The 18208-nt window shown below is 37.5% G+C and overlaps 2 protein-coding genes across 6 annotated transcripts; one reads left to right on the top strand and one right to left on the bottom strand.

The window, feature by feature from the left end:
• Nucleotides 1-79: 79 nt before the first annotated feature.
• Nucleotides 80-4635, bottom strand: LOC140817678 (probable serine/threonine-protein kinase PBL17). 4 transcript variants are annotated; one of them, XM_073177390.1, is made up of 6 exons: nucleotides 4254-4635; nucleotides 3072-3367; nucleotides 2049-2184; nucleotides 1473-1609; nucleotides 1150-1300; nucleotides 80-793 (listed from the first exon to the last, which is right to left on the bottom strand). In XM_073177390.1, exons 1-6 carry the CDS (start codon nucleotides 4324-4326, stop codon nucleotides 432-434), a joined length of 1155 nt encoding a protein of 384 aa, XP_073033491.1. In that variant the 5' UTR covers nucleotides 4327-4635; the 3' UTR covers nucleotides 80-431. The 4 variants fall into 4 exon arrangements, with proteins under 4 accessions (XP_073033491.1, XP_073033493.1, XP_073033490.1 ...); XM_073177392.1 differs by having other exon boundaries at nucleotides 1150-1273; XM_073177389.1 differs by having other exon boundaries at nucleotides 3072-3379; nucleotides 4254-4634.
• Nucleotides 4636-8896: 4261 nt separating this feature from the next.
• LOC140818466 (prefoldin subunit 1) lies at nucleotides 8897-13089 on the top strand. Of its 2 annotated transcripts, none has more exons than XM_073178423.1 (5): nucleotides 8897-9037; nucleotides 9118-9171; nucleotides 9258-9370; nucleotides 9480-9564; nucleotides 12684-13089. In XM_073178423.1, the coding sequence occupies exons 1-5, from the start codon at nucleotides 9014-9016 to the stop codon at nucleotides 12792-12794; spliced, it is 387 nt and encodes a 128-aa protein (XP_073034524.1). In that variant the 5' UTR covers nucleotides 8897-9013; the 3' UTR covers nucleotides 12795-13089. The 2 variants fall into 2 exon arrangements, with proteins under 2 accessions (XP_073034524.1, XP_073034525.1); XM_073178424.1 differs by lacking the exon at nucleotides 12684-13089 and adding an exon at nucleotides 11423-11589.
• Nucleotides 13090-18208: the final 5119 nt, after the last annotated feature.

Genomic DNA, 18208 nt, shown 5'->3' with positions numbered 1-18208 from the left:
TCCGAATATTTAACACTGCCTTCTTTCACGACATTTTAAGCTAACCCTTGAATTCGCATCAGATCATGCACAACACTCGTTAATAAACATTATAGAAAACCAAGAATTTTTTTGGAATTCGTTTCGGTAAACGTTTCCCATGTCCGATATTGACCATGCACTGTTCTATTTCTATACAACGGAAATCTCCAATAATCTGAAGTTCCTCGACATGATTGCAGTTCTTCCTTTATTATTTCTACAGAAAAGGAATCCAATCGAATGGAACACTAGAAAAGGATAGTTAAAACACAATTCATAACTTTCAAGAGAACTATAAAGATCATTGTTCTTTGGAGGCTCACTTTTGCTACTTGCACCAAGTTACTGTCCGTTCTCATTTTCTGTCGAGTGTCTCTCTTCTTTCACTTTGGGGTCAACTTTTTGGAACTTCATCGTGTTACAATGCTACTTCCGCTCTGCAGCGTTGTCTCTTCCCTGTTCACTTCTTGCATTACAAGGGGTTCTAGTATCTCAACTACTTGACTCATTGCAGGTCTACCTTTTGGATTTTGGCTTATACATTGATATACAACATTCGCCACCTTCATAAGAACTTTGGTGGAGTATTGTCCTTCCATTCTTGGATCCACTATTCTCAAAAGCTTCTTGTTGTGGTTAAGGATTGGGCGGACCCACTCAACAAGATTGTGTTCTTGGCTAGGCCTGCTCTTATCCATGGCTTGTCTTCCGATGAGCATCTCAAGTAAAACGACACCAAAGCCATACACATCGCTTCTTGCCGTCAAATGTCCTGACCAATCATGTAAAACTAATTAGAAGAAGTTAGATAACACTGCAGCTGTTCAATGTTCAGTCATTTGTGTTATTTAAAGTCGAAAAATGCCAACAAAAGAAAGGACTGTTGAAGAGTGATTGGTAGAAAATTTTCCAGGTGATATGATGCATAAAACAAACTAAATTGGTTTCATAAAGAATGCGCATACAGAAGGAATCAAGCATTCCACAATGAAGATAAGGTAACAATATCACATTAGAAATTTAGAAAATCGACCCTTTTCAATTATCAATTCTTGATCCTATTTCACTTTTTTCAACATAATTTGCCTAGAGGTTCGAAGTGGTTTTGTTTATTAAAGAATGACTCACCGGTCATTATGTACTCAGGAGCGGCGTAACCATAAGTACCCATAACTCGAGTTGATACATGAGTTTGATCTCCTGTTGGACCAACTCTAGCCAGTCCGAAATCAGAAAGCTTTGCATTAAAATCCTGCAGGAATTCTGCACAAATTTGACTCTGTACGGTATATATGGACACCTTAAAATGAAATTTGCCGAAAACAAAGTGACTTCAAAAGGATATATTCTCATGCTCACCTTTTCTTTCAATGGGACATCTCTTTTTTATTGTGTAACAAAATCGCTAAATATGCTTGTTGAATCTATGAAGAGGAGGAGGCTTGACTTACCGCATCTAACAAGATATTCGACGTCTTAAAATCACGGTATATGATTGGTTTATCCACACCATGAAGAAAAGCAAGCCCTTTTGCGGTATCCAAAGCAATCTTCAATCTTTTCTGCCAAGTTAAAGCGGCACGTACTCCTACAAGCGAAAAAAGAATACAACTGTGAAAAGGGTATGTCGAAAATGTCTTGTTTTCATCGGTAACACATTGGACTAATATAATTCATTTTCAGCATCACACTGACCAAGTAGAATTCAAAATCCAAAATTTTTGGAATATTCGTGCTAATGTTCCTTTCATATGCATATTTATTGGTTCTGCGTGTCACTAGGCAGCATATGGGATAAATTACTAATGATTGTTGGTGTCATTTTGAACAAACAGAAACTCAAAATCTTGAATAGATAAAGTTACTTTCATATAGCTATTGATCGGTTCTGAACTCAATAAGCAATGTTTGAGTAATTATTAAACCAATATCAGACTAAATAAATAAAAGGATGATAGTTTACATTCACAAAAAACCACTTAACCATCATCTACCAATAGTGCATGAAGAAATCCAACTGTACTCACTGAAAAAGAGGTGTTTCTCCAAGCTCCCAGAAGCCATATATTCATAAACCAGCAATCTATGGTCACCCTCGCAGCAGTAGCCAATCAGTTTCACCAGATGAGGGTGTCGAAGCTGCCCCAAGTAATTTACCTCCGCCTGCAAGTGAAAACCACATCGGTGAGTTAATTGACAACATTTCTGCATATTTGACCTTTGCATTAGAGCCAAGCAGTTACTAACACGCTATCAAAGGTAGGAAGTCATAAATTCGAGACCCAAAGCAATCCCCTTAATATTTCAGTGAGTTGGTCCCACAGTTTATTTCAGGGTTTTTGTTGTCCGATACCCTACCAACAGACACCTGAACGGATCGTTGGATCCGGCACCCTACCAACAGATGCATGGATGGACGCCTTGAGATATTAAATATGGAGATATATATGGTCCCCAAAGCGTACACAGTGAAGGGATGTGTTAGAAATTTTAAAAAAATAATTTATGCGCCAGCTCTCAAGAGTTCAACAAGTTGTTTAAAAACAGAAGTCAAGAGAGTAGAAAAGGAATGTAGGAAATATTAGTTTAATAGAGACATATTGGAAAAAAGGAAGTGATAACATGAAAGACGAAAAGGAAGCATTTGAAAAAGTATGCTAAAATAACAAATATTATATGGAAATTTCGAGGGGCAAAAATTATATGGCGAGAACTTAAGAAATTCTCTCCTACTAACATGCTACCAGCAGCGAGGCATTATTTTTCCCGTAAGTAGAATAAACAAAGTTTGCTTTCACTCTATAATCTTAACGCAAAAGGACCATATTATTCAGAGTACTATGTATAACCCTGGCTTTATTTGGTCAATACCTTCTCCATCTGACAAATGAAATTCTTGTCACAATGGATTTATCCACTCTACAGATATATTCAGAAAATCATGCTACTTGACTCTCTGCCTTTTATCACTTCTTTATACTATAGCTCTATTCCCAGGAAAAATAACTCAGTTCCAAGAATTTAAAAGCCTGAGGAATCAAGAAAATTACCAGCCACTCTCGATCTCCTTGTAGACCTTCGGGATTAAGCTCTTTGATGGCTACTCGAGTTGTCTTGTAACCAGGTCTCATGTTCTCATCAATAACTCCTTTGTAGACAATACCGAACCCTCCATCACCGAGAACCTGATCTGGTCGGAAGTGCTTGGTGGCCAGCTTCATCTCCTCATAGGTAAATATGTAGAGATCGCCATGCCCAGGACTTACACGTAGATCCCTCACATTTTTGGATATCACTATAACAGGGTTTGAACTCACAAAGCCCATTTTCATTGGAGATGAGGGCTCTGCGCACATAACTGCAAATATTTATGAAAAGAAGTTAGCACTGACGATGGATACTACTCTTTTCTATGTATCTGCACCGAGGCCATGATCAGAGCATTCCAAAATAATCATGCATGTTAATTTTGTTGTATAAGAATAAAGTAACACCTGACAGTAGTTAAAGAAATCCTAAGTCTTAGAAAAATGAATGAATTCTATGATTTTATGTCACATAATTACCCCTTTCTACAGTCTACAAATGCAACTAGAGTGTAACTTTCTATCTGGTATATCAAAATCCAACTGAAGTTTACCTGCATTGGCCATATATTTATAATCGAATATATACCAAGCTACAATCTAATTGCAATAAACTTTCCTATCAACTAACGTAATTTCTTATTTTATTTGAAAACCCCCAGTCATTGACCAACAAGAAACATTGTTAACATGTCCAACATCGGTTGAATAGAGTTCCTAGGAGTTGCATATATGGACTTGAACAATCCTCTCTCTTGAACTAGCTTTTGGGATTGAGTAACATTCAAGTCTCAATCTTAATAAACATAAATCTCCCAACTATGTTTAAGCCTACACAAAATCCAAACTAATGTTCAAAAGCAACATTCATTGATCACAGCAAACCTATGATTTCTTATTTCCGCCGAGTACAACCAATGACATAACTAAACATTTAAGCGACAAAAAACTTTCCAATGGATGATATCTAAGACAGACTAGTACCATTTACCAACCAGTCAATTAGTCCAGTTGTGGTACATAAAGAGTTCCAGTTATATCGAGTCCATTTCTCGATATATCTATTATGATTCATGAATATCCCATATTAACAGTTGAAGCACGATATATACAAACACAGTAAGGAAATATTACTAAAAACAAAACCTGGCTTATGATGAGAAGATTTGTTTTCCATTGGCTGCTGTACTTCTTCTTCGACACTAAGACAAGACCCCATTTTCTCGACAAAACTAAACCAGATTCACATTCCCACTTCAACGGATTCACAAAAATCAATGAAAAGATTGGACTTTCACACACTGGGTAAACTCCATTTCCCTCAACAAAGCAAGGCACGGCTTCCAGTAAACCTGAGGTATGAAAAAAGCCGATGGGTTGGTGGAGAGGGGACAATATCCGCCGGAATCTGATTAGGATCGCCGGGATATTTACCTACAGTCGCATAGGTTACACCAGACACGGAATACAAGAGCGTGTGAACACTGACAGGACGCTATTAGGGGAGGGAAAGAAGGGGTCATTCGATTGTAACGTTTTATTTTTTTTTATTATAGTTGAATACTTGTTATTTTTTTTTAAGATTTAAAAATTCTTTGGCAAAAATTCGTGTGAGACGGTTTTACGGGTCATATTTGTGAGACGGATCATCCATGAAAAAGTATTACTTTTTATGCTAAGAGTATTATTTTTTATTGTGAATATGGGTAGGATTGACCGGTCTCACAGACTATGATCCGTGAGACGGTCTCACATGAGACTCACTCAAATTCCTTTTACCAGAAAATTCCAAAAGAAAACAAAACTACTGCCAGTTGGTAAACTAAACACAATTTTATTTAAAAAATAATAGTATTTCAACTTTTTTTCTTATTATATTCACAGAAGTTCATTTTAACTATTATTATTATTATAGTTTTAAGTTTTGAAAATGAAGTACCTTTTTACAGCAACTGCAAACGAATCGATCAGTCGGCTCGAAGAATTTTTTAGTTAACTAAAAATATTATATTTACATTTAAAGTTATCGAATTCGAGCTAACTTTAACATATTTTAATAATTTTTGAATCAAATTAAACCCTACAAAATTTGTTCGACCAACTTTTCTTCTATTTTGTGAGGCCACGACATATCATCAACCAATCGTGTTAAATGAAATAATTTCTGATAGAAATTTTTTGAGGATTAAAACTTAGCAAAGAAAAAACAAAAATAATATATTTTTTTAGGCAAAAACTTATGTGAGACGGTCTCACGGATATTATTTGTAAGACAGATCTCTTATTTGGGTCACCCATAAAAGAGTATTACTTTTTATACTAAGAGTACTATTTTTTATTGTGAATATGGGTATTGTTGACCCGTCTCACAGATTATGATCCGTGAGACGATCTCACATGAGACTCACTCATTTTTTTATAGGGTATTACCGCTGCACACTTCGGCAACCAAGCTGCTGCCTAAATGCTACTTTTTCTTGCGTTTTAGTGTTAATATTTTTTGTTGTTTTACTACTTTAGATAGAAATTGCTTAAATCAAGAATCCAATCACTCGAACCTAATGCGAGTTTGAGCCATTTCTAGCGGTAGTTCGATAGTGCTCAAATGAAGGTCCAAACAACTTGAGTTTCGTTTCACACCGATTTTGAGATAAGACAGTAGTATATAATATTTAACATATTTTTCGAGCTCGAACTTGATTATCAATATTTCTATCTAACATGTTTCATTTTTTTTTCATCTCTATCTTGTGCTAATCTTTGTATACATTTTTTTTGTCGGAGTCAAATTATCGAATTTGTGTCAGTCTATGAACGTCGGTTATTATAATTACAGTTAGTTATTAAACAATAATGATTAATTTAAAATTCTAGCGAAAATTGTTTAAAATACTTAAATGAACCTCAAGAACTGTAAAAAATTTTCACGACCTCTCCGTTAATAATAAATACCAGAAATTTAAAATACATATGAAAAAATGACTCAAGGACGATGTTGTTGTATTCATAAACAGTCACACACAAGTGTCGACATGACACAAATCAACAATTCATAAGTAGCAGTTCAAAAAAAGTCGACAAGGTTCACAACAACATAAACTAAATAAAAAACTCACAACAACTCCAAATAATCATACATATACACATGGCATCTCCCCAATAAATAAAATACGACATAAAACTGATAAGGACTCAAATAATATATAAACATACTTGGAGACTCAAACATCTGACAACCGAGTAATCCTATATCACTCACGAGCTCCATGGACAGAACCTCTGTCTGGTGCTGCAAAACTACTCGAGTGACCTACCATGGTGCCCAACATCAGCCACAATAGTCCCCCCTCCCCAAGTGAAAAATAATATGTCATGATTATGGAATGAAACAGTTAAACAACAACACTAATAATAATAAATAATGCATAAACATTTAATAAAATGGAATATGCACTGCATGAGCTAAAATATTTTATTTGTTAGGATATAAACTCTTGTTGTACTATTTTTTGAGATTTCATTATGTCGTTTATGAGCTAAAATATTTTATTTGTTAGGATATAAACGGATCATACACCGAAACTTTGTTTTATATAATTAACTGTTTGACTTTTACATTATGCTTGATTGTGTTATTGTGTTTAACTTGAATATTGATGTCTAGCTAACTTTTATAATATTTTATATATTGTAAATGAAGTTGAAAGAATAGATTGCAACATGAGTGAGTAATACAATCGGCGGATTTAGAATTTGCATTGACATATGAAATTAAATACATATTGATAGTTATAGTCAAATAGGTCAAAAACTAGGAGATTCAACGAAGCATGTATGCAACTCACCTACGATAAGTAGTTAAAGACATTTAATTATTTAATCGTGTCGAATTAGTTTAATATATCTTGTGAGAGAAGCTTTCTACAAACCAAAATGGACATCTTGCACATGTTGATAAGTTATTATCTGAAATTTTAAGGATCAAATTTGTTCTTAGAATTTTCTTGCGTAATTGAGAGCAAGAAGTCTTACTGCTCAAATCAGTTCAGAGTAAATTTACTAAGAGTTTCAGTTAGCTAATGTTAAGTCATATCGAAGTGGATGATTTTAAATTGCTTTGTAATTATCAAAATCTTTTAGCGCAATCATTATGTAAAGAAGAATTGGTGACATAGGAGTATTGAAGTCTCCGAACATCCAAAAACAACTTTGTGTATATTTATCTTTCAACTTACATATCATAAATACTATCCAGTAGAGCCCAACCGATTTTCTTCATAAACCATCTCTTCGAGCCGTCTCAGTCAGTCTATTTCCACACAGTTCATTTTGATCGACTTTTTGAGAACCCAACTGACAAAAATAAAATTTCATGGTTGCTAACCCAACCAAATATTTGTTGAGATAAATTTATTAACCTCTTTTAAATTTATTTCTGATCCTAATAATAATAAAGACAAAATAGAAACCGAAAATCTATCTTAAAATCCATAAGACTAATTTAGAAGATAAAAAAATCAATAATCATAAAGATTTAAAGACAAACTAAGACTAAAGAAAAATACAAAGGGAAAAACATATGTAATGTTTGTATATTCAATTGTTAAGTTGATTATTTAACAATGATAAAGACAAAATGGATACCGGAGAGTATCTTAAAATCTATAAGGGAAAATAAATTCAATAAGACTAAAGATTAAAGTCAAAGTAAGACTAAAGAAAAATACAAATACAAAATGAAAAACATATATAGTATTCCTGTATATTCAATTGTCCTTCATAAAGCAAACTAATATGTTAATTGTATTATTAATAATGCAATTAATATGTGAGAATTTTTTTGGAAATCACAATTTATGTGATAAATTAAAGATGACAATGCAATTTGATTCAGTTGGAGAGAAAATTCGATCAAGCATAGGAGTTGGACATGATATTATGTTTGAGTGAGTCTCATGTGAGACCGTCTCACGGATCACAATCTGTGAGACGGGTCAACCATACCCATATTCACAATAAAAAGTAATACTCTTAGCATAAAAAGTAATACTTTTTCATGAGTGACCCAAATAAGAGATCCGTCTCACAAATACGACCCGTGAGACCGTCTCACACAAGTTTTTGCCATTATGTTTATGGGTGTCAAAATCCGACACGACCTACTAACCCGACACGGTTCAACCCGGAAAGAATAAGGTTTGGGTTTGGGGTTTTCGAGTTCCCGATAGCTGACCCGAAAAAAATGATGGGGTTGGGTTGGGTTGGGTTCGGGTTTGACCCGAAAATTTAATTTTTTTTTAAATAAATGTTTATTTAATTTAGTAAATATACTTTATTTTTCTACGATTAAAATTTCAAATTTAAATTATATATGAGGGAGATTTTGTTATTATGTGTTGATGTTCGCGGGAAATTTAGTGTCCGATTCTAGCAAGTGTCACCAGTCCAGACACATGTTTCAAAATTACCCCGAGCCTGAAATCACGAATAAGACCGTTAAAAGGGGCCACGAGGGTGTCCTGGCGTAGCCCCTCCGACGCTCAAGTCAGATACTGAGGATATAAGTGGAGTGCAGCTAAGGGTGCTTCTGAAAAACAATATAGTGAATGAATTAGATTGAACAATTTTTGAATAGTACTATTGCTCAATCCGATCCAACCCACCCGAATTGACAACTCTAAATTATGTTGGATCATCTTGTCTGGTCCATTTAAAGCTATAATACTCGGAGGCCCATTAAATACCAGCCCAGTAGCCATTGATGGACTAGTCCACTTCAGCCCAGCCCAGCCCACCCCCAGCTGACACTAATTAGAAATATATCGTTTGATCGAACCCTTCTCTGTTCACCCAGCTTTCGTCAGTGATCTTCCAACTTTTCAATTCAAATCCATTTGAAGTCTCAAATGGCCGAAGAAGCAAATCGAACTGTAATCAGCATAAATTTGCTGCTTGTTTTCTGGTTTTGATGATTTGTTAATTAATTTTATCTGTTTGTTAATTATAATAGGCATTTCTAGAAATCCAAGGTCGAATGATCGAGACTACCGGAAAATTGAAGCAGGTTAGTCTTTAAATCCACTCAAATACTGTCCAAAATCTACATAAATTCCAAGTAACTATGCTAATTTTTTTATTTGACGTATATAGGTTCTGAATCAGCTGCGGAACAAGGAGGGGGAGAAGAAGCGGGCTTACTTGACCTTGGAGGAGCTTAAGCAGTTGTCTGATGATACCAATGCGTATAAATCTGTTGGCAGAACGTAAGTCGTTTTAAATCCCATTCGTTCCTTTTGTTTTGAGGGAATTATGTGTGATAAATCCGTGTCATGTGGGAATATAAATGTTTGAAATTTAAGATGACGTGGGCAGATTTATTTTGGAGCCCAAACCAGTTTTGATGGAAGAGCAAGAAAAGAAGATGAAAGACAGTGAGGATGCTATTGTCTCCTTGCAGGTGTGGTTTTGTTCTTGCAATAATGTTTTTTCTCGGGAATTTTTGTGGACTCTAGTGTTACTTGAGAGGTGAAATTTTAATCCTCAGGTGTTCAATTTTTGAATGGTTTGTCCTCTTGATGATTGTGATTCTTCTAGAGAGGGGACGGGGGGACATAGAGGAGGAAAAAGAAACTACACTTTGTGGATTTTTTAATTCTTAGATTGAGTGGAAAATTCAGGCTACAGAGTGTGATAAGAAGCATTTATGTTAAACCATTAGCCAGTAAATATTTTCAGAATAAGTTCAAATTCCTGAGGCCAACCTAATGATAGCTTTTTAATGATGCAAAAAGGTCTGATTTTGCTTCATAGTTTTATTTTCTCAGTCTGCGCTACAGGTGGTGGCAACGTGTCAAATAATGACATTGGTCTTAGTATTATCAAGCTAAAGCATTAATGGCTAATGACAGGATATCATAAATGGTTGGATGCATCTTTTCTTTGAGAATGGGATAAGGACACTCTTTCATATATAAGTTTTTTAGTTGTATTGTTAACTATTCATATTTCAAGAATGATGAAAACAGCAAAAAGGTGTAAGATAGAAGGAATATCGGTTTTATTTCTAATGAATTGTGATAGTGTGGAACTCAAAACTTGTATAGAATCTTGATGTGTCTTCATGTTTTCCAAGGTGAAAGCTTGTGGATTGTTGTGTTGTTGGGCACAGTATGGGAATAGTGTGGTTTCCTGGTGGGAAAATGAAGCAGGTCGATGACGTGAACAAAATTTAGTCCGCCCTACTTTCCAGGGACATAACTTATTCTTGCAACTATATTGTGTCTGATATGACCTGAATTCACATTTGAGAGTACCTATTGTTGACTTTTTAAAAAAGCTGCTCAAATCAATTTCTTCTTTGAGTTTGGCTTTTAAGCTTAACGATCAAGATTGCTAATATATATTTTTTGTCAATCACATTCCAATATAGCTCATTGCAAAGGTATGTTCTTGCATTCAATGAAACCCAAATCTAAATTTGGTTAATGGTCAAGAAGAATTGTGAGAACTCAACCAGTGTTAATATCACTCCTCAAGATCGGGGTTAGTCGAAACCAGCGTCGTTGTACGACCACAGAATTGAAAACAATAAGTTTTCTAGTACAACATAAACCAAAAAACAGTTTATTATTCATAATCAATCATAAAATTGTCTTTACAACGTAGAGTCAACGATAAAATATGCGGAAAGTGTTTACAATGGAAAATCAAATAAAACTTAAAACGATATAAACTAATTTACATTTTAGTTGTTTCTTCCATCGCCAACCCGAAAACTAGTTTTGTTCCTTTTCCTCTATCTATCTTCGGACTTATCTGGGGAGAGAGAGTAAAAAGTGAGTGATATGGTCGTCACTCAGCAGGTGAGGGCTGTTCGAGCACATACGTAACAAATATACATGATTTTAAAAAATAAAACAATATTGCATAGCATAATTCAGATCATTAGCATAAACTTAAGCATATTTTGGCCTAGACACTGAGATTCATCTATTTTTTATGGTTTACTGATATCAGTCCCTAATCTTTACTCATCTAACGAGGCGAGGTTATATAACGGTTACAATACCACTGTGTAAGAGCCATAAACTCATCGTATATTGGGATTTCTCACCCATATCCAGTTGAATCTCCACAGTGCCAAAACATATAACAAATTATAATCGTATCAAGAAGGGATAGAAGAAAAATTGCGCTTGACCGAAAACTTTCAAAAAAAACGAAACAAGGCATAACCAAAATTATACTTTTAAACAAGCCAACTTAGTTTAGATCTTGAAGAAAACGTGAAGAACAACTGTTTCTTGGCCTGGCAGATCTCGAAATCCTCTTTGGACTTAGACTGCGGCAGAGCTTCAATACTCAGCAGAACTTAGAGAATCAGAATTCGAAAATTTGAGAATACCTTGAGAGCAATTCTCGAAATTATGACTGAATTTGGTTATGAATTTTTGAATGTCATAGAATGGTATTTATAGATGATGAGATGCAAATTTTACCTATAATTTGGTTGATATTTCTTCCAGAATTTTGATATAATTCTTTCATAACTCGATATGCTTCTTCCATACTTAATATCATACCATATTTTGAGAAACTGGTTCACTAAGTATCATTAATTTTGAAAATTGATATTGGGTTTAATGGTTGAATGTAACTGTTTTCTTGTACTGATTCATAATGTACCTAGATTGTACTGAAATTTGCTAGCATCTTGTTGAGCAAAAACTATATCGCATGTAATATTTTCTTGCAATTTGATCGATATATATGCTTTGATTTTCGAAATTAATACTTGTCTTGCACCGGATTTCGAATTTCTATTGCCTTTAAAATTTTAAATACCATGCATTATTTAATATTATCGAAGTTTGTATTATTTAATATAATACCAAGATTTCGAAAATATAATATCATACATCATCTCCAAAAAAAGAACATGTGATAAATGAAACGGCATCCAAGTGATAAGTGAACATTCTTTCCGAAGAGACTCTAGCTAAAGAGTGTAAATCTTATGATTACATAAAGTTTCTTTACTATGCCCTCTAACTTGGTATAACTTGAACCTAGGATCTAAATTCTGGGTAGGTCACTGGTTTCCTTTACTTATTTTTTCCTTTTCTTTTTAAATGTCATTTGTACTTAAGACAGTTGGTTAGCATGCCTGCTAGTATGTAAACAAGAGGGAAAGACGGGGATTGAACCAATACCTCTCATATTATTTCTTCTAACTTGTGACTAAAGTTTTCCATGATTAGCTTTAGGCCCTCTAGTTCCTGATAAAGCATGAGCAGATCGTGTTTATTATTCTTTAAATATAGTGGCAACCAGCAAGTATTGTTACTAATCTGCTGATTACTTGAAACCTTTTATCCTCAGCACCACAATTGATTAAATGCTTTTGTTATCAAAAGCTCATGTTTCCATACCGAGTCTTGTGTGTTAGGGGTGAAACTAACAAAAATATGCACATGCATTCCATTTAGAATCATAACTTTGCCACTTCCCCCAAAATACTCTGAACAAGGATTTTCTTTCTATTAATGGGAGTTTAAAATTTAATGCATGGAGTAGACATCGAAGGAATACTTGGAAAAGCAGATGGCTGAGACAGAGAACAACCTGAGAGAGCTGTTGCAACAAGATCCTAGTCTTGCTCGACAAATAATGGCTATGTCTGTATAATCCTCGCTGGTTTTAGGCAACACAATTCGGTACCTCATTTTCAATATCAAGATATCTTTCTCTATTGGCTATTGCCTAGGTCATACGGCAATTGAAACTGGATACTCGTGTTGTATGGTTTTTAAAGATTTGAAGTTGTGCCATTTGCTTGTCTCGTCGGTCTCTCCTTGGAGAGTACAGCAGCTTCTGAGATTTCAGGGTTGATATTTGGAGGGTCATAAAGTATTGGGTAGTGGACTTGTATGGTTTGAGGTAATTTTTCTCAGTTTTATCAAAATCTCAGTTAAATTTATCACGTTACAGTTTTGATGGCCCTTTTGTTTTGCTTTGGATTATAACTAGACTGGTTACACTTATTAAAAAATTAATACAAATTAAATTAGTTATATTTTAAGTTGGACCATTATTGATTAGTGACAAAATTGTCGCTTTAAAATATTTTTATATGTAAAGTCCAGCAACAATCATTTCCATCAATAGGTGCAAGCTTAACACTGGTGTGCCTTTTTTACTGTATATCCTATGGTACACCGAGTATTGCCAAAATTGGATTATTGTGTAAGCTTAACATCTGGCCTCCACATGTATTGGTGGGTCCTGTCCATACCAATCCCATATCTTTCCTACTTCTATAAAAGATGATCCAACATCCTAGAAATATCTTGGTAAAATCTACAATACAAAAATTTTGAGTCGATAAATCTTTGATGCCCCCGAATATTCAACTGCGCTTGAGTCCTATTTCATCCCGAGGACCTTAAACGTAACCCGTCAAGCACGACTCGTCCGAATTCGGTACCTATCTCTAACCGAGATCAGTCGTTCTTCTTGAACACATCGGTCGAGCACCAAGCTCAGCCGCACCCTTGATGACAGAGCCCTGGTGCTCGGCAGAGTCTTGGACAGAGCTCGGCCGAGCACCAGGGTAGGGCTCGGCCGAGCCCTAGTGGCCGGCTGAGCCACTTCGGCCGAGCCCTGGTAGCCGAGCCACTTCAGCCGAACCACATGTATCCGAGCCCAACCAGCGTCCGGAGCAGGGTTCTGTCAAGCACAGATGCTTGTGGCATGAATCTCAAGCCCAAGTGTCCTGTTTCTATCCTAAGAACTTTGTCACATGTCAAAAGCGTGAATAATCTTTAAATATGCTAGAATCTCGCCGTATGATTAGATGTGACAAAAAATCCGGTCCGAACTTGCACTGATTGGAGAAGAATTTAATTTTATAAAGAAATTTACCTAAAATAGACTTCAACACGGTATAGGAAGAAGTCCTCTAAACCACTATAAATACCCATGTCTATTTCATGGTCAAGGGCATCAAGATATTAACTTTCACCTATCGCATCTTCCCATTTCTCTATTCCTAAATCCGATCAAAAGGTCAAAGTGGTCGCGTCGAAAAAATTTTCGACACCTTCCAATATCCATTAGTCTGTATAGATCGGTAGTGTTCCATCCGTTCCGGTTCAAACATTGTTGATCTGAAGCTCAAGCTCACCAGACCGGACCCACGGAAAATTTGGTATCATCAATTGGAGGACGGCCCGAGTAACACCCATGCTTCGGGCAGCCCTTAGCCCGACTAAAAGTGCTTCGTACTCGGCCTCGTTATTGGAGGCTCGGAAGTTCAGCCTCACCGCCACCTTGGTCTCTTCCCCGCAAGGAGATATCATTACGATTCCAACCCCACTTCCTGTTCGACAAGAAGAACCATCCACGAAGATCTTCCATTGTTCTTCCTCCGATACTTGAACAGTCTCCAGCCAGAAAGTCAGCTAAAGCCTCGGCTTTAATAGCAGTTCTGGGCTCGAACTTGATATCGTATTCACTGAGCTCGGTAACCCAATTAATCAATCTTCCCGAGGTATCTGGATGTGAGACAATCTTCCCTAGGACGCTGTTAGTGAGGACAATGATAGGATATGATAAGAAATAAGGCATCAATTTTCTAGCCATGATGACGAGGGCCAAGGACAACTTTTCCTGAGTAGTATAATTGAGCTCTGCCCCTTTAAAGCGTGACTCACAAAATAGACTGGCTGATGAACTGCATCATCTCTTCTGACTAGAACCGAACTTGCAGCCTGAGTAGTGACTGCCAAGTACACGAAGAGCTCCTCTCCAGGGACGGGTTTGTTCAGGATAGGGAGTTCCCTAAGATAAGTTTTCAGCTCCTGCAGTGCTTTCTCCCTCTGATCATTCCATTTAAAATTTTTAGTTTTCCGAAGTACCTTAAAGAATGGGAAAATTCGATATGCGGATCGAGATATGAATCAGGCTAGAGCGGCGATCCTTCCTGTCAATCGCTGTACTTCTTGGATGTTTCGAGGAGAACCCATAGAGGATAGTGCTTGCACTTTTTCTGGATTAGCCTCAATGCCTCTGCGAGTCACCATGTACCCCAAAAACTTCCCCGTCTCAACCCCGAACACACACTTGCTAGGGTTCAGCTTCAACCTGTACTCCTGCAGAGTCTGAAAGGTTTCATCCAGATCCGTAACTAACTGGTCGACGGCTTTGGATTTGATCAATATATCATCCACATAGACCTTAACGTTCTTCCCAATCTGCTTTTTGAAGACCTTATTCATAAGCCTCTGATAGGTAGCGCCATCATTCTTTAATCCAAATGGCATTACTACATAACAGAATGTCCTATCAGATGTGATAAAACTGACCTTGCTTCTGTCCTTTTCCGCCAAAATTCTGATATCCTTGATATGCATCGAGGAAACAAAGGAGCTCGTGTCCTGCCATGGAATCGACCAATTGATCTATCCTCGGGAGAGGATAACAGTCTTTAGGGCAGGCCCGGTTTAAGTCGCGGAAGTCCACACACATTCGTCATTTTCCAGCCGACTTAGGAACCAAGACCACATTAGATAACCATGTCGGGAAATAGATTTCTTGAATATGTCATGCTCTTAATAAATCTTGCACTTGTTCCTTGATGATAGCGTCTTTTTCGGGACCGAAATGTCTCTTCTTCTGTATCACAGGTCGGCATTCGTTCAAGACATTCAACTTATGCTCCATCACCTCCATCCTAACCCCTTGGAGTTCGGACGGACACCAAGCAAATACATCTTTATTTTTCTCCAAACACTGGACCAATTATTCTTTCAAGGGCTCTTCCAAGGTCCTGAGCTATCCTCACGACTCCGGATGGGGGATTTAGGATAAGCTCTTCACACACGTCTTCCGAAGTAACCTCCCCTGCTTCTTCGATTAGATGTAGTTGATCGAATCCCCTGGATTCAGGTCGACTTGGATGTTCAATTTTAACCGATTTATGCTCAACCCTTACTTCTTCCACATAACATTTTCGAGAAGTCTTTTGATCTCCCTTAACCTCTCCTACAGCTTCTTCGACAGGGAACTTGATCTTCTGGTGCAGAGCCGAGGCAATTGCCATGAAAGCGGTCATGGCTGGTCTCCCCATAATAACATTGTACGATGAAGGGGAATCAACTATCACAAAGTTGATAATTCGAGTCTTTATAGTATCTCCACTCCCCAAAGAGAGAGGTAGATTGACGACTCCAAGGGGGTGTATTGCATGTCCCGTGAATCCAAACAAAGCTGTGGAGATAGGCTCTACTGTGTATTCGCCCAAGTCCATCTGATCCATTTCTTCTTTAGACAGAACGTTGACAGAACTTCCGGAGTCCACAAAGATACGAGCAACCTCGTAATTGGCGATCATAGCTCGGATAACCAAAGCATCATTATGCGGGTCGGCCACTTCCTTCATGTCCTCGGGTCCAAAAGTAATCATTGGTCCTGAGCGTGTTCTAGTGCTACTAATCTCCATGTTCTCCTACCTTCTGCTGCTAGCTTTCCTGGCTCGGTTGGAGTCTCCGTTTGTAGGCCCACCCGATATCATATTAATTACCCCTCGAGGGGGTGGTTGTTCCCGAGGCTCTGCCCTCCGCATATTTGGGTTAGCATTTTGAAAATTTTCCCTTTGATTCGGAGCCATTCTCCTTTCAGGATGACTTTCCTCCCGTCCTCTTAGGGGATCGGTGTCCACCACCTGGACTGGCTAGAATTGCTTTCATTTCTGGATCTCTCTGGATGATCCGTTCTATTTCTTGATTTAAATGATGACATTCATCGGTAGCATGACCATAATCCTTGTAAAATCCGCAATACCTTTCTGAACTGGGGTTACGAGGTCCTCTGTCACTACTCCGAGGTCTTCGAATGAGTTGTCGTTCATCACATAGTTTCGATGCTCGGGATTTGTTGACTTTCAAAGGTGTGTAATCGGCGAATTGCCCAAGCAACGTAGGTGTTTCGAAACGTTCGACCCTTGGCACGAGGTCGGTGGGTCGAACGTCGCGTAGCCTTGGCCGAGGCCTTTGGTTCACTTTTCCTAGCCATTTGTACTTCTTCCACGTTCATATACTTCTCTGCCCTCGCCAAGAGTTCTTCGAAAGTATCCGGGGACTTTTTTACTAACGATTTGAAGAAATCACCACCTTTTAGCCCTTGTGTAAAGGCACTGATTAGTATATCCGGAGTAGCCGTGGGAACATCGATGACCATCTTGTTGAACCTCTTAACAAAATCTCGTAGGCTCTCCTGTTCTTGTTGTTTAACATTGAATAAACTCAGAGCCGTCAATGAATGTTTCTTGCTGCTTGCAAATTGGTGGAGAAAAGCTCTTCCGAAGTCTTGAAAAGTTTTGATGGTCCCTGGCCTAAGCAAATTGAACCACTGTTGGGATGACTTGACCAAAGTGGTTAAGAAGACCCTACACTTGATCGGGTCTGAGTATTGGTGCAGTAATGTCGCGTTCTCAAACCGGGATAGATGTTCTTTTGGATCCCTCGAGCCGTCGTATTCTCCGACGTTAGGGAATCCGAAATTTTGAGGCAATTCGGCAGCCAATATCTCGGCCGAGAAAGGGATCCCCCGAGCCAGAAGGGGTGAAGGAGGGGGTGCATTCCTCTCTTCTCTAAGACGTTCCATCTCCTCTCTTAATCTTTGTATCTCTTGCTCTCGAGCTTCATGATCCTCTCCTGGAGGAGGATTGTTGTCTGGTCTTTGGGCCAAGACTTGTTCGACAGTCGTTGTGATCAGCCGGACGAGCTCTGCCATGTTGGACGTTGGTTGATTGTCCTCTCCCTGATCGACTCCTGGTACTTGCCATCTTATCTCTCTTTCAAATTTCCCACAGACGGCGCCAATTGATGATACCAAATTTTCCTTGGGTCCGGTCTGGTGAGCTTGAGCTTCAGATCAACAATTTTTGAACCGGAACGGATGGAACACTACCGGTCTATACAGACTAATGGATATTGGAAGATGTCGAAAATTTTTCCGACGCGACCACTTTGACCTTTTGATAGGATTTAGGAATAGAGAAATGAGAAGATGCGATAGATGAAAGTTAATATCTTGATGCC

This window comes from Primulina eburnea, chromosome 17 (genome assembly GCF_022965805.1).
Source record: "Primulina eburnea isolate SZY01 chromosome 17, ASM2296580v1, whole genome shotgun sequence".
Lineage (NCBI taxonomy): Eukaryota > Viridiplantae > Streptophyta > Magnoliopsida > Lamiales > Gesneriaceae > Primulina > Primulina eburnea.
Note: the sequence above shows the minus strand (reverse complement) of the source record. Positions and strands in the feature narration are given on the sequence as shown.